This window comes from Mustela putorius, unplaced genomic scaffold, assembly GCF_011764305.1.
Source record: "Mustela putorius furo isolate JIRA1106 unplaced genomic scaffold, ASM1176430v1.1 tig00004041_pilon_pilon_pilon, whole genome shotgun sequence".
Lineage (NCBI taxonomy): Eukaryota > Metazoa > Chordata > Mammalia > Carnivora > Mustelidae > Mustela > Mustela putorius.
Genome location: NW_025422176.1, coordinates 547,292 through 575,144, shown reverse-complemented (window position 1 = coordinate 575,144; position 27,853 = coordinate 547,292). Strand labels below are relative to the sequence as shown.

At 47.0% G+C, this 27,853-nt stretch overlaps 1 protein-coding gene across 1 annotated transcript in view; it reads right to left on the bottom strand.

Annotated features, from left to right (window-relative positions):
- OTOA (otoancorin) overlaps positions 1–27,853 on the bottom strand; it is a 61,141-nt gene that overhangs the window by 2,795 nt on the left and 30,493 nt on the right. The window contains exons 17-28 of the mRNA XM_013049727.2: positions 27,721–27,838; positions 24,045–24,118; positions 21,239–21,374; positions 20,068–20,258; positions 18,828–18,921; positions 16,727–16,856; positions 13,591–13,778; positions 11,742–11,897; positions 5,446–5,588; positions 5,086–5,222; positions 4,443–4,540; positions 586–781 (exon numbers count right to left, since the gene is read on the bottom strand). Of these exons, the coding sequence (XP_012905181.2) occupies positions 586–781; positions 4,443–4,540; positions 5,086–5,222; positions 5,446–5,588; positions 11,742–11,897; positions 13,591–13,778; positions 16,727–16,856; positions 18,828–18,921; positions 20,068–20,258; positions 21,239–21,374; positions 24,045–24,118; positions 27,721–27,838 (1,661 nt within the window). The remainder of the gene's footprint in view (positions 1–585; positions 782–4,442; positions 4,541–5,085; positions 5,223–5,445; positions 5,589–11,741; positions 11,898–13,590; positions 13,779–16,726; positions 16,857–18,827; positions 18,922–20,067; positions 20,259–21,238; positions 21,375–24,044; positions 24,119–27,720; positions 27,839–27,853) is intronic.

Genomic DNA, 27,853 nt, shown 5'->3' with positions numbered 1-27,853 from the left:
CCTCATCCAGAAATGGTGCTCACTAAAGATAGAAGGGGTCACAAGAAAGTGACAGAGTGGGCAGGAAGAGAGGCCCAACCCCCTTATCCTAGCCCAGCCCTAGTCACCACCCCCTACCTCTGCCTCCTTCCTTCCCGGTCTGCCCAGATGTGAAAGCCCCTTGTTCGTGTACAAGACAGCCTTACCTGCCTTGCTCATCTCTGTGTTCCCGGCTCCGGCTGCGGACCGGACCCACAGGAGGTGCCCAAGATATACTGGTTGAATTGATTAATTAGTACTGGTCAGTGAGAAGGAGGTAGGATGCAGGGCAACTGCTGAAATGCATTTCGTCCTGAGAGATCCTGATTCAGCGAGTTCGGGGTGGGGTCCCCGAAACCGGCTGTTTCACAAGTCCCCCCCCGCCCCCCGGGGGACCTGAGAGTCGTGTACGCGCACTTGGGGGGGGACTTCGGATTTTCCTCGGAATGCACTCTCTGAAGACTGTGAGTCCCCACTCTGAATCTTAGGAACCTCCGGCCCCACGCCGGGCAGGGGACAAGGAAGCGGTGTAGGGGTAGGGGCGCCAGCAGAGGGTTTTCCGCTCACCGGGAGGAGGACTGGAGGAGGGGGTCCGGGCGGGACTGGCGCTCGGGGGCGTGTCCAGCCAGGCGCGAGGGTTGGCGCCATCTAGCGCTCGCTGGAGGCTCTGCAGCTGCAGCATGCTGAGCCGCCGGCGCTGGGCTGGGGTCACGGCCGCGGCGTTCTCCGGGCCCAGCGCGGCGATCTGCTCCACGGACAGCTCCTGCAGCGGACAGAGGGCACAGCGCCCTCAGAAGTGCCCCTCCGCGGCCTTCCCAAACCTTGGTCATCCGCCCGGGGCCCGCACAACTTTGCCATACCCGTGTACCATTTGTGCTCTGGAGATTTTCCCTTAAAATCACATGGTTCTTTCCACTACTCGAACACATTTCGTTCTTAAAAGGAAAATTTTAGGTGGAAATTTCCCAAAATGGAAGACCGGAGTGACTTGCCATCAGTAACCATTAACAATAAGCTAAAAGAAATGAACATTATTGAATTCGAGCTAGCTGTGTTGGCCAACGATGTCTGAGCCCAAGATCTCTTAAAAATTAATCAAGAAGTTGGGGTGCCTGGGTGCTCAGTGGGTTAAAGCCTCTGTTTTCCGCTCAGATCATGGTCCCAGGGTCTTGGGATCGAGCTCCACATTGGGCTCTCTGCTCAGCAGGGAGCCTGCTTCTCTCTCTGTGGCCTCTCTTGCCTGCTTGTGACCTCTGTCAAATAAATAAATAAGATCTTTAAAAAAAATTTTTTTTTATAATCAAGAAGAAGAGATTTGAAGTGTTATAAGGGTTAAAGACATTTTAGCTCCAACCTGAGACCTTCCTCCTTGAAGTAATCAGCATTAAAGGAGAGTTGAAAAGAAAGTCATGATTTTCTCACTGTGTGACTTAATGTTGTTTAATTCAGTACAAGGTACTTCCCTGATGCTTCAAGTCCCCACCGGAGAAATACTGACATAGAGGAGAAGATATAAGCCTAAAGGCCAAAGGTTTAAATCTGTGTCCCAGTTCTGCCACATACTAGCTGTGTGACCTCAAGAAGATTTCACAGCCTCTCTGGGCTTTTGGACTAGACACGGGATGGCGCAGAGAGCTCCTCTCCTGGGTGGATCCTGATCCTCTGGTGTGACTGCCTGCAGAACATGGGGAAGGGGGGTGGGGGGGTGAGTCCTGCCAGGGCTCAGTGGAGGAAAGGTGTGATAATCTATTAGTGACATCTGTCATGGTCACTAGAAGTAGAGTCAGAGTTCACTGCGTCTTCGATGCTCCTGAACAAGACATTTACTGAAGCTGCTTCTAGCTCAGAGGACTTGGTGGCTAGTTCCAGTGGGTCTGGAATGAGACGGGATGGCAGAGATGGCAGGATTCCCAATTCGTAGAGAGGCGTCTCAAGTCATGCCGCTTATTTTCTAAGGGCCCCAAAGATTCTGGGAAGTGGGCTATGCCCCTTCACCCACTCCTCTTTCCTCCTTTACTCTTCTTCTTCCCTGTCTACGGAGATGCCTCCCTGGAACCGTGTCATTCCTCTGCCTAGAATTCTTCCCTGCCCCCCACTTCCAGGACACAGTTCCAGTTCCTAAATATGGCAGTGGGCCCTCATACTTTGGGCCAAGCCCACCTGTCCAGCTGCCTCCCCCGGACACTCTTCACTGCAGGAGAATGAGCATCCATGTTCGTAGACCCCAGGCGGCAGCATCTTTGCTGTGCCCTTTCTCCTGCCTGGAACACTATTCCTCCCTCCGACCTAGCTAACCTGTCATGCAAGGTCAGCATCACCTCTTCCCTCACACACACACACACACACACACACAGGTACACTTCTGGCTTACAACTTCCACCGTCCATTAACATAAGAGTCTGTATTCTACAAATTGCCTGTTTTTCCAATGCAACTGCCTTGCAACTAGATGGAACCTCTAAGCCTATTGGACTGTGTTTTAAAAATAAAAATAATCTAAAAAATAATAAAAATAAATAAATTCATGGGCGCCTGAGCAGCTCAGTGGATTAAGCCTCTGCCCGCAGCTCAGGTCACAATCTCAGGGTCCTGGGCTCCACATAGGGCTCTCTGCTTGATGGGGAGCCTGCTTCCCCCTCTCTCTCTCCCTCTGCCTGCCTCTCTGCCTACTTGTGATCTCTGTCGAAAAAATAAATAAATAAAAATCTTTTAAAAATAAAATTAAAATAAATTTTTAAAAAAATTCGAAGTGGTCACCAACATTTAATTATTAGCAGGTTTCATAGGAAAATGGAGAGCTCTGTAATCTTACATAAAATAATAGTAAAAAAATAAAAGGAAGATCCAGCAATATTGAGCCCACATTGCCACCCTGCCTGGGTGTGCTGGAGATAAGCAGCAGCTTCCACACTTAGTCAGGGCTCAGCTTATTCACCTCAGGTTCTGCTGTCTCATGTTACTCCTCAACTACAGGCACGAGGTTATACACCTTCACCAGTGCGTCCCCAGGTACACCTAGGAGTTTCTGAGAAAGACAAATCCCCAAACAAGGAAACTACCACAGAGTGCTCCAAACAAGACAGGGGGAAAGTGCTTGGCAACATGCCAGCATCCAGAACCAAGCTTCCGCTGTTCTTGCAGAAACCCCCCGTGGGGAGGTCCTGCAGCCTTCAGGACTACTGTTTATTTCTCCCCCAAACAGCTATTTCACCTGCTCTGTGCTGGAAACTGTCCTGTGTTGTGAAGTCATTCAAGGTCGGCTATTGGTCTTGAAATGAACCAGGGATGTGGCATCATAGGAGTCTGTCCGACCTCATTTGTGTGTCTTCCACAGTTGTGGTGGATAGAATTTATTTCCAAGTTGCCCAGCAAGCGAGAACACCAGGGCCACTCCTCATCAGAGCAGGCTGTCCCCACCAAACACTCCCCGAAGCTTGTATGGGGCCCCAGAGACAGCAAGCCCCAAAGACCACCCTGCTTCCCTAACCTCAGTGGATCTAATGCCTCCTCCTCAATTTCTTCCATAGTCGTTTCTCACCTGTCCTGTTGAGGTTTTCTCAATGCTTTTCTTTAAATCAACTAGAATATTTTTACTTCAATTTTTTAAAAAGATTTTATTTATTTATTTGACAGACAGTTCACAAGTAGGCAGAGAGGCAGGCAGAGAGAGAGGAGGAAGCAGGCTCCCCGCTGAGCAGAGAGCCCGATGCGGGGCTTGATCGCAGGACCCTGGGATCATGACCTGAGCCAAAGGCAGAGGCTTCAACCCACTGAGCAACCCAGGTGCCCCTACTTCAATTTATTTAAAAAGGAAATGTTATACAGGTCCATAATCCCTAATCAGCCATTCTGAAGTCCAAAAAAAAAGCTTAAAATTGAATGTTTTTCCCAAAGTTGAAGACAAACTTATTTGCCTGCAAAACCTTGAAATGATATAAGGCCATTTGTAGTCTCTATTTAGTTCAATTAGTGTGGCATCATTGACTTCTTCATAGAAATATTAATGTATAATGTGCTTCCCCAGACCCTGCTGGGGGTGTTAAATTACATACAGGAGATTCACAGAGTGATCTTTTTAAAATCTGGAAAATTCTGAATTCTGAAATGTATTTGTCCCCAAGGGTTTTAGACAAAGAAATATGAGACTGTCATACCATCATAAATAGAAAATCAATACCTTGCTATAAAGAGAGGACAACCATAAAAATAAATACAAATTAAAACATAAAAATTTAAGGGGAAAAAAAAGTTTTTAAACCAAAAATTATCTTGTGACCCATTCATTGTTGGCATGCCTCTCTCTTCTGGCCCTATCAGCAGAAATCTGTTTGCAAACCCCTAGAATCCAAGGCCTGCCATCTGTTCCCCGATGTGATCGGAAATGGGGTCAAGCTCCTATTCTCCTTGAAGAACCAAGTACCTACTTTGAATATCTCATCAGGAAGGCATTTGATTGCTGATGGCTGGAAATACGGCATCAAATCCTTGTCCAGCATTTGGAGCTCTTCCTTAGTTAATCCAGCTGGGGAGAAAAAGGAATCACGAGGGTTTAGATCAAGCCATCGGAACCCCACTTGTTTTATTAATGGTGCTGCATAATGTGCAGATCTGTGTGTTCTAGGCAAGCGTTAGTCCTTACAAAAAGCCTTGAAAATCACACCAGAGAATCAACTTCCTTAATCAACTCCTGATTAAAAAAAATAATAATAAAAGTGGGTCGCATTAGCCCTGATTGGTCTCCTCCAACGAAAAGTATGCCCAGAAGGACCTTCACTTTATGCAATATCAGATTGTGTATAAAACTATTTAGAAGTCAGTTAAATCACATCCTAAACCACTTGAGTGTGCGCAAGAACCCCCGAGAGAGCTTGCTGAAAGAGATTTGTGGAGCTCCCCATCTGCAGCCTCAAGTCACAAATCTAGATTCGGCTGTAACTTTAGAGATGTTCACTACATACAGCCAAGCATTCTTTTATTGTTATTATTATTTTTTGTTTTTTTTTGTTTTGTTTTTTTGCTTTTGTCCCCAGATTTCAGGTTGGAAAGGGAGAGGAGGTATGCTCTCACCTGCCATTGTCCCGAGCTCCTGCAGGACAGAGCTGGACCACTCGGTGGGATCCCCAAATACAACTTCTGCCTTCCTCTTAAACTCGGCCAAGACGTGGGTGCTGCAGAGCAGGGTCCCGATTCTGGCCACCACCGCCCTGGTTAAGAGGGAAGGGTACAGAGTGAGCCTGGGAGGCTCTCCAGACACGACGGGTTGTGCAGAAGGTAGGTCGGCTCAGCATCCAGAACGGATCCAGCTGATTCTACTCTTTATCTTAACCCAGAAAGGTGGCAAAACATCAGGAAGGAAAAGACATCTTGCTAAATGAATGGACTGGCCAATCAACCATTTACCATTTTGACCACTACTGAGTTGGTTACCTGAATTCTGAGATCTTTATGAGTGAGATTTCGGTGGCGTTCATAGCACACAGGGTTGTACCAAGTCCTAGTAGATGGAAGCTCTTCAGATCCTGGATACTGTAGCCTGAATCCTCCAGGAATCCTTGCAGGATGGATCTAGCCTAGAACAATAAGGGAGAGTAACAGAGGAACTATCCAGGGATGATGAAAACCCTAAGGCTTGAGGGGATAATTGAGCTATAGCCAGAGTCTACCAACCAATCCCCCATTTTCTACTCTGGACGCACCCCCCCATCCCAAACTATCCTAGCCCCTGCCTCCGTGTTCATGTCCCTAAGGTGCTGCTTCTCGTGAGTATGTCTCCTCATCCACAGAGGAGTGTTTCGGCAGTGAAACTCTCATACCCTCCACCAGCACTAAAGGAACCGTATCCCATGTCTATGTCGCTAGCATATTTTCTTCAGTCACTCATGACCTTCAGATAGTTTGCTCATTTAAGTTCTCCCGCATCAGGATCCAAATTGTTTCAGCATGTTTTCAGAACTTTTTATTTTATTTATTTATTTGACAGAGAGAGAGAGAGAGAGAGAGAGAGAAATGCCAGAGAGCACAAGGAAGACAGAGGGAGACAGCAGAGGGAGCAGGAGAAGTAGTCTCTCCCTCTGAGTAGGGAGCCCAATGCAGGACTTGATCCTAGGACCCTAGGATCATAACCTGAGCCCCCCAGGCACCGTAAGTTTTCAGAACTTTCTGACAAAACCTTTTAATAGCTCGCTTTTTTGCCTTTGCTCAAATCCATCCCTCCATCTGAAATGTGTTTTCTGCCTTCCCAACTGTCAAAATCCAACCATCTTTTTATTGGGGGGCTGGGGGTTCCGAGTCAAATGTCACCTTCTTCCTGGTCTTCCCTGATGAGCTCAACCCCAGTGAATTTTCCTTTCTGTAAAGTCCTACATTGATAGACTTATCCTTCTCTCTTCGATTTCAGAGAATAATATCACAAATCCTTTGGTATTGAAAACCACCAAGGGATTTAATCAGTGAGCTTTAATTTAAGGGGGTTGTTGGGTAGGGTCCCTGAAATTCTTGCACAGTAGCCATTCATTGCTCATGACTTTCCCTGGAGAGTTTCCCTTCCCACACTCTTACTTCATGTGGTCCAGGTGGAGCTAACTGCCTTCTGAGTTCCAGGGGTGATGCTATGTTTGGCCCAGTCCTGACTAGTCTGAAGTCATCTCTTGGCCTGGCTGCCATGATTTGCTCTAGATTGGGCCTGGGATCCAATCCAAACCAACATGGACTTTGGATGGAATGATTAAGGATGTCCTCATTGGTACAGGGGAATAAGACGGTCTTCATTCTCTGGAAGGACAACATTCTTTACTGTGGACTGGACCTTGGAAGCATAATCACCTAGATCTGCTAAAATTCACCATATGGAAAGAGCCTGCCTCTGACTGAAGCCAGCACAAAGGAAAGCAGGATCAAAAAAATGGTGAGAGACATATCCTTGACCACAGTGACGAAGACTCTGGATCCAACCATACCTGAACTCTACACGTGAACTTTGCAGTTACAGGAGCCAATAAATTTCTTTGCCTGGTCCAGCCACTTTGAGTTGGTTTTTCTGCCACTTGGAACGCAATGAACCCTGATTCATTTGACCTACCGATGTTGGACCTAAGGAAGGATTCAAGTCAATCCTTCAGAGATGAACTGTGGAATAAAGTCTGGATCCCTCAGTGCTCATAGTGGCAAGTCCAACAATCCGTGCTCCCCAAATGCTTCCCAAAGCTGGGAAGGAGTCATCCAAAGACAAACATCTGAATTGGAAGGAGGGTCACAAGGATACAGTGCGCGTTCCCATCTCCTCTTACCATCGGTTCATCCGATCACACGGTTAGAACCATTACAGTGCTGAGAAAGTGGTGGCAAAGATTGCGAAATGCTGCACTGATTTTCCGCTTTTCATCCATTGCCTTCCCGTCCCCCAGGTCTGTCGAAATGCTATCGCTCCAGAGAAGACTGCCTGATTCCCGGACTTCAGACAGCCTCCCTCCATAGTTCTATGAACACTTTGTCCCTTTTCTGTTATCAATTATCACAGTTTTAAAACATTTTTCACTGTTCTCCCTTTTTTGGTCTTGTATCACCAAGGAGAATCCCCAGAGACCCACAACATACCCAGCTAGTTCACCATCGTATCCCTACCACTTGGCACGAAGGCTGGCACACAGTTCAGTCCAATTAGGACTTTAAAAATATTTATTTATTTATCTGACAGAGAGAGAGAGAGAGATCACAAGTAGACAGAGAGACAGGCAGAGATAAAGAGGGAGCAGGCTCCCCGCTGAGCAGAGAGCCCGATGCAGGGCTCGATCCCAGGACCCTGAGATCACGACCTGAGCCGAAGGCAGAGGCTTAACCCACTGAGCCACCCAGGCGCCCCCCGATAAGGACTTTTTAAATGAATGAGTGAATTTCTGAGTCAGTGATCTGAAGCAGTTGTAGGCAATATATATGCTCTTTTGAAATAGCATCAGATTGCTGCTTTCCCAGGATGGATTGGCTTCAGGGAGATTTCCTGTTTCTGCAAATCAGACTGATCAGTGTCTTTACCAAATTGCTCTCAGTGATTACAAAACTCGCAGGCTCCACAGGGGAGTTTCAGTAATACCACACTCAGAGTTCAAGGTGTCCGAATGGGAGTGTACATCCAAAATAATAATACCTGATATTTACTGACTTTTTGCACGGACCAGCACTCATCTAGCCCTCACAACTACCCTGTGAAATATTTTTTTTAACTTTGTTTTTTTGGTCAGGGAGAAAGAGAGAGGGAGCAGAAGGATGGGGAGCAGCAGCAGAGGGAGAAGCAGGCTCCCCGCTGAGCAAGGAGCCCGCTGAGGCAATGTGGGCCTAGATCGCAGGACCTGAGCCAAAGACAAACGCTTACCCGACTGAGCCACCTGGGCGACCCAACCCTGTGAAGCATTATATTATTCTCGTTCTCACGGATGAGGAAGCTGAGGCCCAGAGAGGTAAAGTAAACCTCTGCTACTCAGCTGGCAAATGACTGTGCTAGGATGAAAACCCAGGCGTTCCGACTCCAGAGCCTGTGCACTTAGACAGCGAAGACGTTTGGGTACGAAGAGAAGAAAGAGAGAGATTGGAGGTCGCTTTTGAACTTTTCCTATTAAGGCTTCACAATCAGGTTTCACTAGTTGGTTCATAACAATCCGTGCTCCCCGACCATCAGGCATGCCCATTTTAAAATGAAAGTGCGAAAATACAATTCAAATAAAATTACTTTGAAGATGTGGTATTCAATTGTCCTTGCCACTGAAACCTGGAAAATGCAAGCTCAGCCTGCAAGGTGATAAGCCAAAATATATTTACTCGAATGACTGGACCAGTGTATCTGTAATGATTCCAAGACAATTAATACTAACACTTTTAGGCAATATTAACCCTCTGGAAAATGAATAGCTGTAAGATTTCAATTTCTCTGTTCATCCCTCTGGCTTCTCTAATAGTTTTTTCTCCCCTTATATTGGTTTTTAAACTGAACTCTGTTAATGTGGTTCCACCAGGTCTGACTATTAATCTAGAAACATGCATTTAAGGGTTTGATTGGGAGCGAAAGTTGAGGAAGTGACTGCAAATGATATATGCAAATGTTAGGTTTTCATATCCTCTTCAAACATATTGATAAATCTCACTGGCATCCATGGGAATTAAAATTGTTGCAAAGGGAGAGAGGGAGCTCTGGTTCCTATGCTGGATATATTTTTTCCGTTTTCTCCCAGACTGTGACTAGAAGGATTTTAATATCCGAAGGGTGACAGGGCACTTCTCAAATAGTCAAGATCCATCATTATCGAATGTCAGGAGGGCATGAACCTCAGATTGCTGAGTTTAGACCATCTACCCCAAACGAGGCGAGACACCAGAGAGAGGAAATGTGGTGGTGACTGTGACGATGACGATGGCATCAGCCACCACCACAATGAAAACACTTACTTTTCACTGAATACTTATGTGCCAGGCATTGTTCAAAACGTTTCACGTGTATGGACTCTGGCGATCCTCATGGCCAGGGTTCTCCATGCTGCCAGGCGGTGGGTACAATTCACATCGTGCTGTGTTTGAATGGTGCCACTCAGAGTTAGGGGACCTGGCAATCCCGACTCTGAAAACCTCATGTGACCAGGGGATATGCATCGGTTTTGCCTGCCCAGCACCCGTCCCACCATTGTTTGAGAACACCATGCTCTTCTTTGGGCGAACCGTCCTGTATTTGTTTCCCCTTGCTGCTGTGACAAGTGAAACCACCGTAAATTCGGTGGCTTAACACAACACAGATTTATTCCCTTACAGTTTTAGAAGGTCCTGAGTCCTAAAATGGATCGGCAGGGTGCGCTCTTTCTGGAGGCTCTAGAGAGGATTTATCTCCTCGATTTTTCTAGCTTCCAGAGGCTGCCTGGGGCCACATCTTCCATCTTCAGAATCAGCAGCCTGGTGCCTTCGACTCTTTCTCAGTGTCCTTCTGCTTCTCTTGTCACATGGCCACCTGTCTCCTTCTCCTGAGGACCCCTGTGATTACGCTGGACTCATGAAGAGAACTGTCCCATCTCAAGAGGCTTACATTAATCAGATCTGTAAAATCCCTTTGCCACATAAGGAAACATCTTCAAAGCCCGCAGGGATTGGGGCACTGACGTCTTTTGGGGCCTTAAGCAGCCTCCCCACCTCCCAATTCCCCACTGTCAATTCATAGGGTCATGCTGAGATGGACCCCACTCCCTCACGCACGCCTGGCCAGCCGACGTAGTCTACTCCTGACCACAGTCACTGCTGGGGGTGGTAATGGCATAAATGGAGTTAACGCTGGGACTTTTTCAAAAATGCACGCAAGAGGGGCACTTTTTTTTTTTTTATGAGGATGCGGATGAGATAATATGTAAAGCCAGTGTTGAAAATGGCCACCGAGGGAGGGCTGCCTGACCCGGAAGACACCGTGGAGCAGCCAAGACCCTCCTTTCTAGCAATATGGCGGGTTAACATCCCTCCCAGTCGAAAGAAACAATTAAATTCTGGAAAGAATTTCTTTAACGCAGGAGGGATTAACTGACACGGAAACCAATCTCCTAAGCAATGAGAATTCAGAACAACATCTATGAAACGATGATATTCAGACCCTGGAAAATGGAGAACACAGGACTACGATCCCGACAGTGGGAACATAAATAAGGAGGGCCTGAAAATTGCCCCTGCTTCCTGCCCAGAAGCACTTTTCAGGCCAGGGAGCAGGAAACGGCACCCAAACAAACCCAGGGGTCCAGCTGAGCTGAGAACATAGAGACCCAAGGTCAGAGAGGCCAGGGCACCTGTAATCTGTGGGGGAAAGTACTGGAGAGTAAGAAACTTCAGAGAAAGAGAACAACAGAAGAGAAACTTGGCAGAAGAGAAAGAGAGGTCTTCCCTCTCTGGCTGAGCACTGACCTCTCTACACAGACCAAGAGGAAAATCCACATTAAGTATCAGGAAGGAGCTTCAGAAAGCGATAGGCTGAACAATTCTCAGAGCCCATATGGAGTTGGAGAGAGAACATGTGCCCACCAGCCAGAACAGAGGGGTCCTACCTCTCTGCCTACTTGTGATCTCTGTCAAATAAATAAAATCTTTAAAAAAAAAAATTAAGACTGATGAATCACTGACCTCTACCTCTGAAACCAGTAATACATTATATGTTAATTAATTGAATTTATTTATTTTTAAAGATTTATTTATTCTTTGGAGAGAGAGAGAGGGAGGGTTAGAGCAGAGGCAAAGGGAGAAGCAGGTTCCCCACGGAGCATGGAGACCAATGTGGGACTGGATCCCAGGACCCTGGGATCACGACCTGAGCTGAAGGCAGACATTTAACCAACTGAGCCACCCAGGCATCCCTAATTAATTGAATTTAAATTTTAAAAAATGTTTAAAAACATATAAATGAATGAATGAATGAGTGCCAGAACAAAACCCAATATCCATCAAAGGAGTACAACTAAATCAAAAAATGTAAAATTTGCAATGTCCATTAACCAGTCAAAATTACCAGCCTTGCATATGAAATAAAAATACATAACCCGTGACTAAGATAAAACTTAGCCCACAGAAACAGACTCAGAAATAACTGATGACAGAATTAGCAGCAAAGATTTTAAAGCAGCTATTATAAATACTGTATGTTCCAGGACATAAAGGAAAATACATGCAAAATTAAGAAAGAAATGGAATATTTAAAAGATCAACCAGCATCTACCCACCTGTCCTGGCGTCCATTCTGTCTGCCAGCTTAGGGAAGCCACAGTGTCGATGGAGCTGAGATCCAGCTGCTCCAGCTCACTCTCATTAAGAGCCAGAGCAATGCGCCCCAGCGAGGCGATATGGTATTCTTTCCAGTAAGAAGGCATGTCCCAAACCTTCAAATGAAAAAAAAAAAAAAAAAAAAAATCCAAAAAATCCAGATTAGACTGACCATTACTAATAGTATTTTAAACAGATGTAGGGTAAAGCTCTTTAATATATAAAGTTCTCTTATAAATCAATAAGAAAAAGACAACTGCATTAGCTTTAATATATACATACATATATGTACATAAATGCATGTATATACACATACATACATCTACATGAACATATATATACATACATACAAAACACACAAACAGAACAACTTTATATCATGGGACTTTATTGGTCTGATTTCTTGGCCCTCATTTTGATTTGGCCCCATAAAGGATCCCTGGCCAGTGGACTAAGGTTTCACCTAAGATGACAAGGACAATGACATCAAGGGATGTGGGGGAAGATGTTTTTTGGAGGGGAATTTGGTTATGTGTATCAATAGTTCTTAAGATATTTGTATGCCTTGGGGTGCCTGGGTGGCTCAGTGGGTTAAGCCTCTGCCTTCAGCTCCGGTCATGATCTCAGGGTCCTGGGATGGAGCCCCACATCAGGCTCTCTGCTCTGCGGGGAGCCTGCTTCCTCCTCTCTCTCTGCCTGCCTCTCTGACTACTTGTAATCTCTGTCAAATAAATAAATAAATAAATAATCTTTAAAAAAAAAAAAAAGATACTTGTATGACTTGACCCCAGAATTCCACCTCAGGGAATCTAGCCTAAGTAAATAATGAGATAAATGCCCCCCCAAAATATGTACAAATAGGTACCCTGAGGCATTAAAAACATATAAGCAACCTAAAAGTCTACCAATTTGCTCAATAATAATTGCTCAATAAACAAGGACCAGAAAAAAGGTACCAATCATAAAATGAAATACACGACTGTTTAAAATGCTATAAAATGATATAAATTTATATTTCTGATATGGAAAAATATGTGTTTATACTGTTGGGTGTAGACAGCAAGTTACTGAATAGGGGTAGGCATGACACTATATTTTTCTAACATGTATGTGAGTATACATGAAATATATAAATACATCTGATACAATATACACAGAAGTCTGGGGAAATTCAGGTGATTATATCAAAATCTTAACAGTGCTTATCTCTGGCTCTGGGTAGAAGATTATGAAAGATTTTCTTTATTGTTTTCTAACTTTTCTACAATAAACTTGGGTCCTTTATATAAAAATGAGTTATAAAAGGAACTTACTGTCTTAATCCCACAGGGATAACCAGATACTCTACAACTATTCAAATGGCTGAAACAAGCCACTCAAAGGGAAATTTATAAAGATGGAAAAAAAGGCTCGTAGTCCCCTTTTCACTCCTTTCTGCTGTTTTCCACACGTTTCCAAAGGATTCTGAGAAAACCTGCTGTAAGCGGCAATTGCGGTTCTCCGAGCGGAGAAAGACAAGACACCAGCCCTGGAAACTGTCTCAGTCAGGGGCACCAGAACATCCACAGAACTTCTACTGAGTGTCCATGAGATGCCAAGACACATCTCTGTTCTCTGCCACAGCCCGAGAGGGAGGAACGAGAAAATTCTCAGATGCGGAGCGCACACTTATGACACCCAGGTGATGATGGGGAGAACCTGCTGCGCCCGTGAAAACTCCCTGCGGTGGGCTCCGTGCACGGAAGTGCTGGGACCGTCATGCTGGGGTTTTCCCTCTCTTGAATGCTCCCTCCCTGAGGTGGGCTTTACCTGTACAGCCTTCTCCTTCAGGGTCATCAGCTGAGGCGGCCTGAAACCCCTGACGGCCCCCAGAAGCTCCACGTTCCGGATGAACGTGGATTCCTCCATGCAGAGCAGGTCGGCGGGGGCCCAGCAGGCATTGGCTTCCGCCAACTTTAGGATGTCACCAGAAGAAGGAGCCGTGACTCCGTGGCAACCTCAAGAACGGGGAGGAACAGAGGGAAGAGAGCTTCAGGGAATGTTAGTCTTTACTGAAATGAGTAATCTCCTTGTCTGGGTAGATTTACCCAGGAGGGGCAGCACAGCACAGACACTGAGAGCAGGGTCGCGGGGGAAGCTTGAATCCCACTTCCGGCACTTCTTGCTAATTACAAAATCAGGGAAATGCCAAACTTTTGGGAGGCCACATGCATGCACATAGTAGGAGCTCTGCAGCACTACAGTGGGGCTCCAAATTGCCTGGAGGACAATGAGAGCTGGCGGTGAACAGTTCTGGTTTTCAGATTCACATCCAAAGCTCTTTAACCCTTCTCTGCCTCAGTTCCCTCGTCAATAAAATGAGGACAGAATTATCTCATCAAATTTTTGGAAGGATTAAATGTATTATTATTATATATGAAGCACTTAGAATAATACCAGGTATACAGTAAGCACTCAATACTTGCTAGCTATCTTTGTTAGTTATGTTACCAGCAGCTGCCACCTCAGGCATTTATTTGCAACCCAAAGTTAAGGCTTCCAGAATCACAAGGAAAAAAAGAATGTGGTAAGGGTGGAATGCCTGAGTGGGTCAGTCTGTTAAACGTCTGCCTTTGGCTCGAGTCATGATCCTGGGGTCCTGGGATCGAGTCCCACATCCGTCGGGCTCCATGCTCAGCAGGGAGTCTGCTTCTCCCTCTCCCTCTGTTTCTCTATCCCACAGGTGTGTGTGTGTGTGTGTGTGTGTGTGTGTGTGTGTGTGCATGCTTGGGCATGCTCTCTCTCAAGTAAATAAATAAAATCTTCAAGTGTGGGAAGGAAGAATGATTTGGCATCGTGGGGGCTATGCCCTTCCCACTTCCTGGGAAAGAGGAGAAATGGGTCTGGCAACCGGAGAAACCCATCCATTTCAGTCTTTGACCGAGTTGAATCTCAACGTGGTTAAACCAGTTAACATCATCAACACACGAATTTGATATTTCTCCCTTGTTGCTCCACTGGGAGAGAACTCAAAGCTCCTCATCCAAAGAGCAATCCTGGCTCTCCTGTCTTAGCGGCGGTCCACCCCTGAGGAGCACAAAATGACCAGCACCCCCCAGCCAGACCACGCCCAAGCCGTGACCACTCCCTCCTCACTGCCTCTCAGCGGCAACTCACTGGACTCCAGGAGGTGAAAGCAGGCCAAACCCAGGTCGCCACACGTGGTCCTCAAGCATTTTTACCACAAAAGACACAACCCTACTCCACCCGACTTTCCAATGAAAACGGGATCCAGTGAATTAGAATTAGAGAGGAACCAAATGGTTATACCATGCGGCAGGAACTTGGCCTTTTCCTGCTGTGGTCCCTGCCTGGCACATAGTAGGTGTTTAGCAAGTATTTGTTAAATGAATACACACACACACACACACACAAATTAAAATGAAACCAACCAGTCATTCTGCTACGCCATTAATTACTACAAGCACAGCAGTAATGAGTACCCAGAACCACGAAAGAAAACTCCAGGGATGCAGTCATGGCAGAGCGTCCTCCCCAGAGTGTGACGGGTCCCCCTTCTGCACACCCACACGCACAGAGCAGGACACCTGCCATGTGACGAGTGCACCGCTGGGCTGTGAGGGCAGGAGGAGCGAGTGGCGATCATCGCCAGCTCTGGGTACCAATCCCAGAGCTGCATTGCTCACTCCATGACTTTGGCCAAGCCTCTTTCTCTCTCTCTACACCTCAGTTTCCCTTGTCAAGAAAATGGGAGCAAGCCCAGGACAGAAGTACACGGAGAGAGGACCGCCCAAGATCAACATGAATCAGACTGTGACACTTCTTTGCTTGGTGCTTCCGTGAAACCCCAACCAAAAGACAAAGACAAAGAAAGTCCTTCGGGCTTCCTTCATAAAGCCCTACAGGGCCCTGTCTCTCGTGCAGTCCAGCCACAATGTCTCTCACACCCCGTTCCGTTCTGTTCCTGTTACACTTCCATTTGCCTGGAAGACTCCGACGCATGTCCACACAGTCCGCCCCCGCGCTCCCTGGGGCTTTCCTGAAATGTCCTCTTCTCAGCGAAACCCACTTCCACAGTTCTTTTTGCAAATTATAACTCCCCACCCCCATCCCCACTCACTGACCCTCTCCTTGCCTGGCTTTATTTTCCTTCTTGGCACTTATCATCCCACAAAAAAACGACATCTTTTACTGTGTGTGTGTGATTTACTGCTGGGTGCCTGCCCCCACGGCCCAGCCCCTTGTCCTCTGCGAGCACAGGGATTTTTGTTTTTGTCCACACGCTCAGTACTCCATAATTATTTTGGCAGGACAGAAAGCAAGCACCGGCTGCCAGCTATTAGTCTTATAATTATTATTGGGTCTGATTAACCTCGTCTCTGCCTGCTTGGCACAGGTCTGTGCTCAGTGGGTGCATGAAAGTCATAAACACAGCGAACACCTCTGGAGCACTTCCTACATTGCCCGGGCACTGTTGTGAACAGCCTGACAGGTTCCAGTCCACTAACCCTCGTGACAACCTAAGGAGGTAAGGACTCTCATTCTCCCCATCTTACGGGGAGGATGAACACCGAGGCACAGAGAGGTTAAAGGGCTTACCCAAAGTCCCACGGCCAGTAAGCAACAGATCCAGGCTTCACAGCCTGGCCCCAGCCCTGTAAAACACTGGCACTCAGCCATCTATATATACCCTTTAAGTCAATTCTTTTGAAATGTTTGTTGCCACGTGTGATCCCCATTTAAGTGACTGGCCTGGGTAAGGAGCCCAAGACGGTTTCCAAATTCCTTTACTACAGGGGTCATTCTTTGGCTCGTGGCTTTCTGCCATGCTGCTGCTCTGCCCACTTTGCATGCAGCCCCCTGGACAAAGGAGCCCTCTGGATGTCAGGGACTCGGCCAAAGACCACCGCCCTGGCTCCGGCTGAGACACCCCGGAAACACTCACCGGGGCTGGGGGCCGAGCTGGGGCTCTTCTCCCTGCTGTTCCGGAGAGATTCAAAGACAGCCCGGAGGAATCCTTGCGGGGGCAAGGTCCCGGCTGTCTTGGACACTGTCTGCTGAAGGATATCAGGAAACTGTGTGCAGGAAAGAAGAGGCCGGAGGAGGAACACATAATAATTAAAGGACATTAAACACAGATTTACACTGTGATACTACTTGGTCCCTCAGGGGTTGTGTTTCTTCTATAGCAGCTTATTCTTTAAATTTATCCCCGAGCCCAACTAATTCGGTCTCCATAAAGAATCATCCAAAATAATTCTTAACCCCATTAGCAATCCAATAAACGTTCGATAGCTCGAGTACTTATTGTTTTTCACCCATCCGATTACCAAAAATAAAAGAAAGTGATAACGCTTAAAAATAAGATGAAGCGATAAGGTTTAATGCTGAGCAAAATGCAGTAAATGCGTATGTTTGCTCTTCTGTGAGACGGTTAAATGGTGCAGAATTACCGGAGCAACCTGGTAAGATCTATCAGAAATGCAGGGGAGCCTACCCTGTTTTGGTCTGGCATTGTTTTTAAACTTTCACTAAACTTGGGGTCCCTGGGTGGCTCAGTGGGTTAAAGTCTCTGCCTTTGGCTCAGGTCATGATCTCAGGGCCCTGGGATGGAGCCCCGAATCCGGGCTCTCTGCTCAGCGGGGAGCCTGCTTCCCTCCCCCCACTCCTCTCTGCCTGCCTCTCTGCCTACTTGTGATTTCTATCAAATAAATAAATAAATAAAATCTTTTTTTAAAAAAATGAAAATGCACAGCAGAGTGAATGGTATTTTCCATTCTGTATTTTTTAATAATTTTATTTATTTGACAGACAGAGATCACAAGTAGGTGGAGAAGCAGGCCGAGGGAGGAAGCAGGCTCCCCACTGAGCAGAGAGCCCGACGTGGGGCTCGATCCCAGGACCCCGAGATCATGACCTGAGCTGAAGGCAGAGGCTTTCACCCACTGAGCCCCCCCCAGGCGCCCCCCATTATAGCATTTTCATAGTGAAAAAAAATCTAAGATTTATTTCCTATCCTACCATAGGCAGGCTTTTGCAACGTAACCTTTTTTAACCCTGCACTGTGTGTCTGAGATTTAACTATAAAAACTGAGATTAAACTTTTTCGATTTCAAAAACCGATTTTCAGAAGATGAGATAAGTATATGATATACAAGCATCCGCTGCTAGGACTGTACGTCCGGACACCCCCGAAGACGATGCGGCCACGCCTGGACGCCGGAATGCACGCCGGGGGTGAACGTGGGTGACCCGCGGTGTAGTCTGGTGCCGCTGAGCACGTACGTAGGCCAACGTACACCTTGCGTACACACGTACAGGGATGAGAGTGTGGGCATGCGCCTTGCGGTCCCCCTGAATGTCATCCAGCAACCCCTTACTCCCTCCCGCCCTCCACTTCCGCAGGAAGGAGACTACTTCCGGCTCCCCCCCCCAGGCTGAGCTTGGTCATGTGACTTGCTTTGGCCAATGGAAAATGGTAGCATGGTGTCTCCCGGCGCAGGCCTTAAAGAAAACTGCACTTGCACTTTGGAGCTCCCTCTTCGGGAGTTTCAGACCTTCATGGTGAGAAGCAGCAGCTCCAGGTAGCCTGAGCGCTACGCTGTCTAACCTTTGGAGAGCTGCTCCAAACAAAGTGTGTGCCCAAAGGCAATGCTTCATAAGGATTTGGTTTGGGATGAAATGTGACTGCACACGCTGGACACAGGTGTGCGTGTGTTTATGGCAGTGTTGTGTGTAGGCGTGCAAACATGGCCTGCATGTGGGAAGCTTGTGGACAGCAGGGTTGTCGCTGGCCTACAGCATCTAGTCTGGGCACAGCTGCCCCGAAGGCCGTGTGAAAAGCCCAGAGTTGGTTTTGCTGCTGCCTTACTCCCTTTTCCCAACCCCTGGGCATCCTGGAGCAGAGCTGGAAACACCTGAGCCCTCTGAGGCAGGGAGGAAGGTTCCAGAAAGCAAACAGGCAGTAAACCCAGTGGTCAACTGACCACACTTTCTCTGTGCCTTCAAATCCCTTCCACCTTCCAAGGATGGGACACAAGAGGTACCTTTGTGGCAACAGAGCTTAATTCGTCTTCTGAAAAAAGCATCAGAAAGGGTCCCAAGTCCTTTGCCGTCTCAGCCGTCCAGTTCTGGGGGAGTCTAGGAGGAGAGGATAAGCAGTCAACTGAAACACTGTGTTCTTGTCCCTGTCTCGCAGCATCCTTTTCTTGCAGGAACAAACCGACTTCATACCTGGACCAGTCCCACTTCCCCGACCTAGAGAACGGGCAGGAGACCCAGGCTAGCACAGGCAGGACGCCAAGTCATCCTTGGGAATTTTGTTGGAACCACTAGAGAAGCCCTCTTTCTCCTGGTGTCTCCAGCAGGAAAGGGAATATTGGAAGCCATTCCCATTTCCACGTGGAGAGAACAGAGGCCCCACCAAGGAGCACAGAGCTGGGAGGAACATACTCCCGACAACATCACTTGAGCCTCCGGATCTGGTCAGGCCTGAAATATACACTGGAGTCTTCCATGACGTTCTGTTTCTGATCTCAGTAAATTCCCACTTCTTTGTTAGCTTGAATTGTTGAATTTCTGTCACTTACATCACAGCCTGTCCTTCCATTACTGTCCCCATTCCACAGATGTAGAAATTAAAGTGCAAAAAGATGAAGGAGCTTTTCCCAGGTCATGGAGACAATAGAGAATGCACACAAAATTTTAACCCAAGGAGTCGGCTTCCCGAGTCCACATCTCATGTGCCTAGGACACAGTAATTACTCCAGAAACATTTGTTGTTGAACCACTGACTGGTGGCTAGGTCCCACTCAAATACCTGCCCCAACTTCAAGAGACTCTACATGAGAAAGAACAGTTCTGTGCCTGCCCCCCCATTACTTGCCCCCCCACCCTGCCCAGAGCTCCCACGGACCCAGAGCTGACAGTACTTTGATTACTGTATTGTTATTAGTGTTGTTGTTGTTATTATTTCATAAGAATAAAGATGCCAGCTCCTTGCATTTGTAAAGTGCCGTCTTTTCAAAATTCCTGCCCTTATATATACCAAGATGTATTGGTGACAACCACGTGAGGTCTGCAGAGACACTACTGTTGTTCTCACTTTATAAGACATCTGAGGCCCAAAAAAAGAAAGGTCACATTTCTAGAATAAATGTAAGCGGCTAACCTTGTCCTTAGCTAGAGACTCGCTCTGTTTGGAAGGCAGGAGCAGCAGGGTTAAACGCCATTGGCCAGCCCTCTGGCCCCCCAACCCCTGGAGGCCAGGCTCCAGCCCCTCCTCACCCGCTTTGTTCCAGGAGCCTGAGCCTCACTGCAGCCTTCTGCTCGGGGCTGAGCTCTGGGCAGTCTCTGAGCACGTGCAGGGCTGTGGCCCAGGCTCGGGCGGAGACCCCGTGGTGGAGGACAGCAGCTGGCAAGTGGCAGAGCAGTTTCCCCACGATGTCTACGGCATACTCGTCAGCAATGGAGTTGTTCTGAAACCGACAAGAGGAGCTGATGAGAAGATCCAGCAAACTCAAGATCGTGATCCCTCCATGACACATCCCGGTCCCCAATCTTGTGTTTCCAGGACCTAAATCACCCCCCTACCATGGACTAGAAAAGACAGCACAGGGTCTGATTTTACCCCAGGGAGGCAGGCCTCAGAAGGCTAGGAGGTCCCACCAGGGAGCTGGTGTGGGTAGAGTGTGCCACGTGGTAAATCCTCCATAAATGAGGACTGATGTCATCATTGGTGTCATTGCTCTGAGTTCAATAACCATGCTCATGATACTACAGCAAGAATAAAAACAGCACCTCAAAATCTGTATGGGACTCAAAACCCTCTAAAACGCTTTCTCCAAATGACAAAAGTAGATAACATTTGAGTGTTTCACACATGCCAGGCCGTGTCCTAACAGCTTACAGGTCTTAATCTTCATCTTCAAAGTAATTATAAGAGATAAGTACAAATACCACCCACTCTTTAAAGATAAAGTAACTGCTAGTCAGTGGCAAGCCTAGGTAGGATTCACACTCAGACAGTGTGTTCTTTGGGCCTTGGCACTGAACAATATGTTACCTATTTCATGCCCTCAATAACTCTGTGCAATAACTCTTGCACCCATTTTAGGGATAAGAAGACTGAGGCTCAGGGAAGGGAATGACTTGCCAAAAGCCACATAACCAATCACTGTCAGAGGCCAGTGTTGATCAGTCTAGATCAAAGACTCTGTGTACCATCATCTCTCGAGTCCCCTGGAGCAGCCTCCCATCATTCAAGCCCAGGATGACAGTTCTCAGAACCAATGACCAACATCATCCCACCCAGGGTCCCAGGGCCAGGTTTGAGACCCACAAGTCAGACTTGGAGCCATCACCCCAAGCTTGAGATCCCAGCCAGCTCCCTGGGATGGCCACAGACCCTCAGGGAGGAAGGGACACCAGGAGTGTCACCCAGGAAGAGTTTCCTTACCAGGCACTGCTGTACCTTCCCAAGGACTGAATTCTTCTTGTGGGAATCTAAAACCAAGGAGTCCAGCTGACTCCTCCCCAGGCTGATGAGAAAGGGCACACACTGGGAAGCTGGAACAGAAGCCAGGTAGTGAGCCCTGGAAAGAGACGGGAAGAATGACAGGAGGAAAACAGTGGCTGCTCTGCATTTGCCCCTGAAATCAGCCTTCACATGCCCAAGAGCTTATCCCTCTGGGGAGAAGGGCTGTTCTTTAAATGTTTGTTCTCCCCAGCGATGCTATGGCTCCTCCTAGGAGGGAGCAAGCCTCCTACCCATCACTACCCTCTTCTGTGGCCAGGAAAACAGACTGCCCACCCTGCCAATCTTCAATGGGTGGGGAAATGGACTTCCCATCATGCCCCTCCTCTGTGGGGGAGGAAACAGATGCCCCCACCATGCCCCTCCTCTATGGGCAAGAAACAGACTTCCCATCATGCCTCTCTTCTACCCCGCAGTAACACTGATCAGAGAATGGGGTCTCCATAAACATATGTTGACGGACGGACTGGCTGAGGGGAGATGAAGAGAAAGAAAAAGAAAAAGAAGTAAGAGATAAAGAAGACAGAGAATAAAATAGAAAGGGAGAAAGAAAGACAAGGAGAGAGCAGGAAAAAGTAAGAGAAATGATACCTGATTCTGGCATCTCCAGTCCAGAACCACCTACCCCAAAACTTTTGACCATGTATTCTTAAGAGAGGCAATGTGGCCCCCTGAGGGGAAAAAACTGGTTCAGGTAGAGAGAGGGAACAAATAAATAAAAAAAAAAATCTTAGTTATTACAATGATTTGTGACTCTCTAAAGCTCAACCCTATTCAACAAAATCTTATTCCTGGTAAATTCTCTTATTCAGGAGAAATTAAATTGTTCCCTTTAGGGAGGCAAGAATGAAACAAAGATTGAGAAAGACTGCTCTAGACCCACATGGCCTACTCATCACGACCACTAGACTGTTCCAAAACCAAATTCTGCATGTTTTTCCTCCTCTACGCCATCCCAAGTGTCTCGTTTCCTCTCTCCCCAAATCGGTCATTGCTACCAGCTTAATATTAAATCTACTGTTGCCTCTCCATTCATAGTACTGCTATCTTAGTTATCTCTTCATTCGTTCAGCAAATATCTACTGCATGCCAGGCATGGTACTGGGCCCCAGCTACAACCACAAACACTGCATGATGGGTGGGTCCCTCTTCTCGGGATGCTTCATTCTAGTAGGTTAAAGACAACAGAAACCAGTGACTAAAACAGGCCATTTCAGCCAGTGATAAGAGTAAGGAAGAAAACAAAAGGGCTCTGCAATGGAGAATGACTGGGAGCCTGTTCTAAGACACAGGTCTTAGAACACCATGCCAAGGTCCAGGCTCTAGCAATAAGCTTCCATGTCTCCCTCCTTCTGGCCAGGCCCCCTGTATTCTGTCTGCTATGGGACAGAGGCAACAATCTCTCTGAAACATAAATCTCAGGATCTGTGCCCGGAATACACGTGAAACACCTTATGGTGTCGCACAACCCTTCCCGATTTGACTGTCCCTCTCTGGCATTCTGTCTCCCAGCTACTCTGCAGACACACACCATGCGCTCCCCAGAGTGCTTCGCTTCCCTTGCCCACTCACTGCTGGACCAAACATCCCTTGTGCCCCTGCCTGAGGTGTCCATCTTGAATTCTGAACCCCCTGCTCATTCTCTGAGCTCCAGGTTAGCCTCCTCTGACTCTCCAGTCTGAAAGAGATAGTTCCCCTTCTGTGCCCTGTACCCATCACTCTTTCCCATGGTAAGAGCACCTGGCTTTCTTGGAGAATCACCATCTTCACTGAAGTCTTGTGGTTTGAGGTGGACCCCCACTTCATTCTTGGCTCCAGGGGTAAAATACCAAACTAAGCCAGTCAGAGTTATCCATACTCCGTGACCCCAGTCAAACCCACAACACACTGAGGATGGGAAGAAAAAGTCTTAACCAGGAAGATAGGACCTTGAATCTGCCAGAGAGTACCATAGAGAAAGAAGTTGCCTGGCACAGAAGCCTACAAAGGAAAGCGGGGCCAAAAAGACACATGGCTGACCACTGAGCCCCTGGATCAAGCCATGCCTGCATGCCTGAAATCTATCCCAGGACTTTCCAGTTACCTGAACCAAAATTGCCTTTTCTTGCCTAAGCCAGTTTGAGTTAAGGCTCTATCACTTTCAACCAAATACCAACATGGCATTGTAATTGGTTTTGTATTTGTATATTCCCCCTCCCAGAGACTATAAGCTCTTAGAGGGGAAAAGTAAATTATCTTTGAGAACTAGTATAGAGTACACATTTGGTGAATATTTTTTTAATAAATGAAGACAATTAACAGCAAGAGAAGGAAGAGGGAAATAAAGACAAAGAGAATATCCAGACTGTGCTTGAAAAGCAGGGCTCCCCCTCCCACGCCTAGAAGCCTACCTATGCCAGGAGAAATCCACACGACTCACATCAGCCCTGATCACCCTGAGCCTGGGCACAGCTGTGAGGTCAGCCCAGATGGGACCTGCTTCACCAGCACTCACTCAGGCTTGGATTGCTTTGGCTTTGGTTTTTAAATAACAGGAGGGGTAAAAAGCAAGAGATTCTGTCTGAAATACCTACATGGGGCTCAGAATTTAAATCCTGGTTCACAAGGGCTTAATTCTGGAAGGCACTCTGTCTCTGGCTCCTCACAAAAACCCCGGGGGGTGAGAAGGCTTGGATGACTCTCCCAGATCTCATTGTTGGGCCAGAGAGGGGAGCCAATGTTCACTTACGGGAGCACAGCCAGGAGGAAAGGTGGCATAGAGGACCTGGAGACCTCCCAGTATTTCCACGCCAAACAATTCACCTGGAAGATTAAAGCAGTTCTAGGAATTTAGTCCAATGATTGTAAGAGCAAACACAGACTGTGCTTTCTCTGGACCAGGCACTGTTCTAAGGGCCCTATATATGTTTATTTATTATTTAATAGAACACCCTATGGTAGAGGTACCACTACTGTGCCCAGCTTAGGGATGCGGACACTGAGATGATCACAAGGTGAGCACAAAAATTTAAGTCTGAGAATGCTCACCTTGTTTTGTTTATTACTGCAAGAAAGTGTGATTTAAATTAATTAAACAAGGAGGCCATCAGACCAAAGTGGCCCTAATGACATGGTGCCCTATGTGAGCACACCAAAACCCAAGTCCATAAGCACCTCAAGGTTATGATATCAAAATACCGACAACAACCAATCATCAAGAACCGATGAGGCTTTAAGCTATCGCCAAATAATTTCTTTCTCTGCATCTGCACTTTCTCTATATAATATTCTTTTCCCTCTGCCAGAGCACTCCAAACCACTTGATTTTTGCTCAGAAAAACTCTTAAAATTTTTTAATATACCTCTGTTTATCTTTTGCAGAGATCTAAGTTCACTGTCCCTTCGTTTGAGATTGGTGAGGTCAGTTATGGTATATCCATACAACCGAGGGCTATGTAACTGTTTTGTTTCAAAAGGTAGAGTTATGGGCGCCTGGGTGACTCAGTGGGCTAAAGCCTCTGCCTTCGGCTCAGGTCATGATCCCAGGGTCCTGGGATCGAAGCCCGCATAGGGCTCTCTGCTCAGCGGGGAGCCTGCTTCCTCCTCTCTCTCTCTGCCTGCCTCTCTGCCTGCTTGTGATCTCTGTCTGTCAAATAAATAAATAAATAATCTTAAAAAAAAAAAAAAGGTAGATTTATATCTGTCAACATGGAATGATGGCCATGACCTATTTTATTTTATTTTATTTTATTTTTATTTGACCACAAGTAGGCAGAGAGAGAGAGGAGAAGCAGGCTCCCTGCCGAGCAGAGAGCCCGATGCAGGGCTTGATCCCAGGATCCCAGGATCACGACCCAAGCCGAAGGCAGAGGCTTAACCCACTGAGCCACCCAGGCGCCCCATGACCTATTTTAGATACACACACAAACACACACACATGCCTGTGATAGAAAATTAAACAGAACAATGTGTATAGTATGAAGTCATTTGTGTTTTTTAAATTACATGTAAATACGTTTTATATATGCAAAAAAAACTCTCAAAGTCGCTAGCAAACCTCTCCCCATGGTTACCTTAAGAGGGACTCTCAGGGTACTTGGTGGCCCAGTCGGTTAAACAGCTGCTTTTGGCTCTGGTCATGATCTCTGGGTCCAGAGATCAAGCCCCTTATCGGGCTCCCTGCTCAATGGGGGGCTTTCTTGTCCCTCTCTGCCTCCCCACTGCTAGAGCATTCCCTCTCTCTTTCTCTCTCTCAAATAAATAAAATTAAAAAAAAAAAAAGAGGGATTCTCAAATCTTAGCACCTTTAAGATGTTGGGTTCAGACAACCCTTTGCTGTGGGGCTTTTCTCTGCAGTGTAGGAAATGAGCAGCATCCCTAGTTTCTACTCACTACACGCTTCTCCCCTAGGCATGACAACCAAAAGTGTCTCCAGATAATGGCCAAACAGTCCTCCAAGAATCACTGCTCCAGGGGATACTGGGGGGATATTTTACTTTCTAAATATTGTTTTGTTCGTCAATAATAATTATGTGTTTTCAATAAAAGTGTAAACAACAAAAGCAAATTTTCTAATTAACTGGTATTTGAAGGTCCTGAGAATTGAAAGACTCTAGGAAAGGGGCTTTGCTGGAACAATTCTTCCTCCTTGAACATGGCAGTCGTCTTCCTCAAAGTGGGTCTGACCTCCAGCCACTGGGGCAGTTCGATGAGCGTAAAGGAGACTGCCATGCCAGGGTCTAGGTCACCGAAATAATTTGCTTTCCTCCCTGCCTGGGCAAGACTTTTCACACAGTTCGACAGTTCTCACCAGAAAGCTGTTAGAAATGTCCATTATCAGGCTTCACCCCTGAAATTGCAAGTGAGGTTCCACAATCTGTGTTGTTTTTTTTTTTTTTTTAATCTGTGGGGTTTTTTAATAGCTTTCTTGAGGTATATCGATATGCAAAGACGTGCACCTCTAATGCATACACTGTGATGAGTCTGGACATGTGCAAATGCCCGGGACATCCTCACACAGTCAAGGTAATAGACACATCCAACATCTCCCAGAGTTTCCTTTTTTCCTTTTTGTTTTTGTTTTTCACTTAACATGGGATCCACCCTCTTAGCACATTCTGAAGTCCACCATACCACATTGTTCGTGGTCGGCACCGTGTGGCACGGCAGATTTCTAGAATTCATTCATCGAGCAAAACGGAAACTTAATACCCATCAAACAACTCCAGCATCCCAGGAAGTGCGGACACTCAAATCTGAGAACCACTGACTGAATGCAAGGGAATGACAAGGCTTTGTGAAAATTTTCCCTATTCCTCTAACCACCTTGGATTACACACCAAGCTTTACGCTCATTTCCTGGCTCTCGGGGAGAGAATTCATTATTTGGAAACTTTGCATTCGTATGTACAACAGGCCAGGCCAGAGTTGGGCAGATGCCTTGTGTCTCTGCGTGCTCACCCTCTCAGGACCCTATCCTGTCAAAAGCTTAGACCCCCCAAGTCCAAACGCTGTTCCCAAAGCCTGGTTTTACTTGCTTCAATCCGGGGAAAAGTCCGTTTCTGCCTCTGGTCTCCCCAAAGGGATAAAGAGTCTCCCTACCCGTTTGGAAAACAAAGGATTAAATGAAGAAGAAGATACTCTTATTAAAGTAGTGTTTCCATTCCCGGCTACCTCTGGGAAGGACAGGGAGGAGGGAATGACCTTCAGTCTAGGGACCTAATTACGAACATGCCAACTGGTGTACCCAACCACTGTATTTTTAGGTCCAGATCTGAATTTAGAATAACCAACCTGGTGAAACTCTGGCTGCAGAGACAGGGGTATCTGGAGTTTTTAAAAAAGAAAACTGGGGGCGCCTGAGTGGCTCAGTGGGTTAAAGCCTCTGCCTTCGGCTCAGGTCATGATCTCAGGGTCCTGGGATCGAGCCCCGCATTGGGCTCTCTGCTCAGCAGGGAGCCTGCTTCCTTCTCTCTCTCTGCCTGCCTCTCTGTCTACTTGTGATCTCTGTCTGTCAAATAAATAAATAAAATTTAAAAAAAGAAAGAAAGAAAACTGGAGGGGCGCCTGGGTGGGTTAAAGCCTCTGCCTTGGGCTCAGGTCATGATCTCAGGGTCCTGGGATCGAGCCCCGCATCGGGCTCTCTGCTCAGTGGGAAGCCTGCTTCCTCCTCTCTCTCTCTGCCTGCCTCTCTGCCGGACTGTGATCTCTGTCTGCCAAATAAATAAATAAATAAAATCTTTAAAAAAAAAAAAAAAGAAAAAAACTGGAGAAAACCCGGTTCCATATTTGGGCCCCCATCAGCACTTGCATGGGAATAATCCTGGCACAAATAGCTTAAGCAACCCCCCCCCCACCCAGTCAGTCCGGGCCGAGGACTAGGGCAGGGACGAGACTCAGAAGTTCGAAACGTGCTGTAATGGTACCTGATACGGTGAGAGCAGGGAGAGGCTGTTCTCAAAATAGTGGAAATAGGCCCGAAAGGAGTCCGCACTCATGGCATCTATGCGGGAGCACGTCACGCCTTTGATGAGCTGCCCCGTGCTAGAAAGCAGAGCA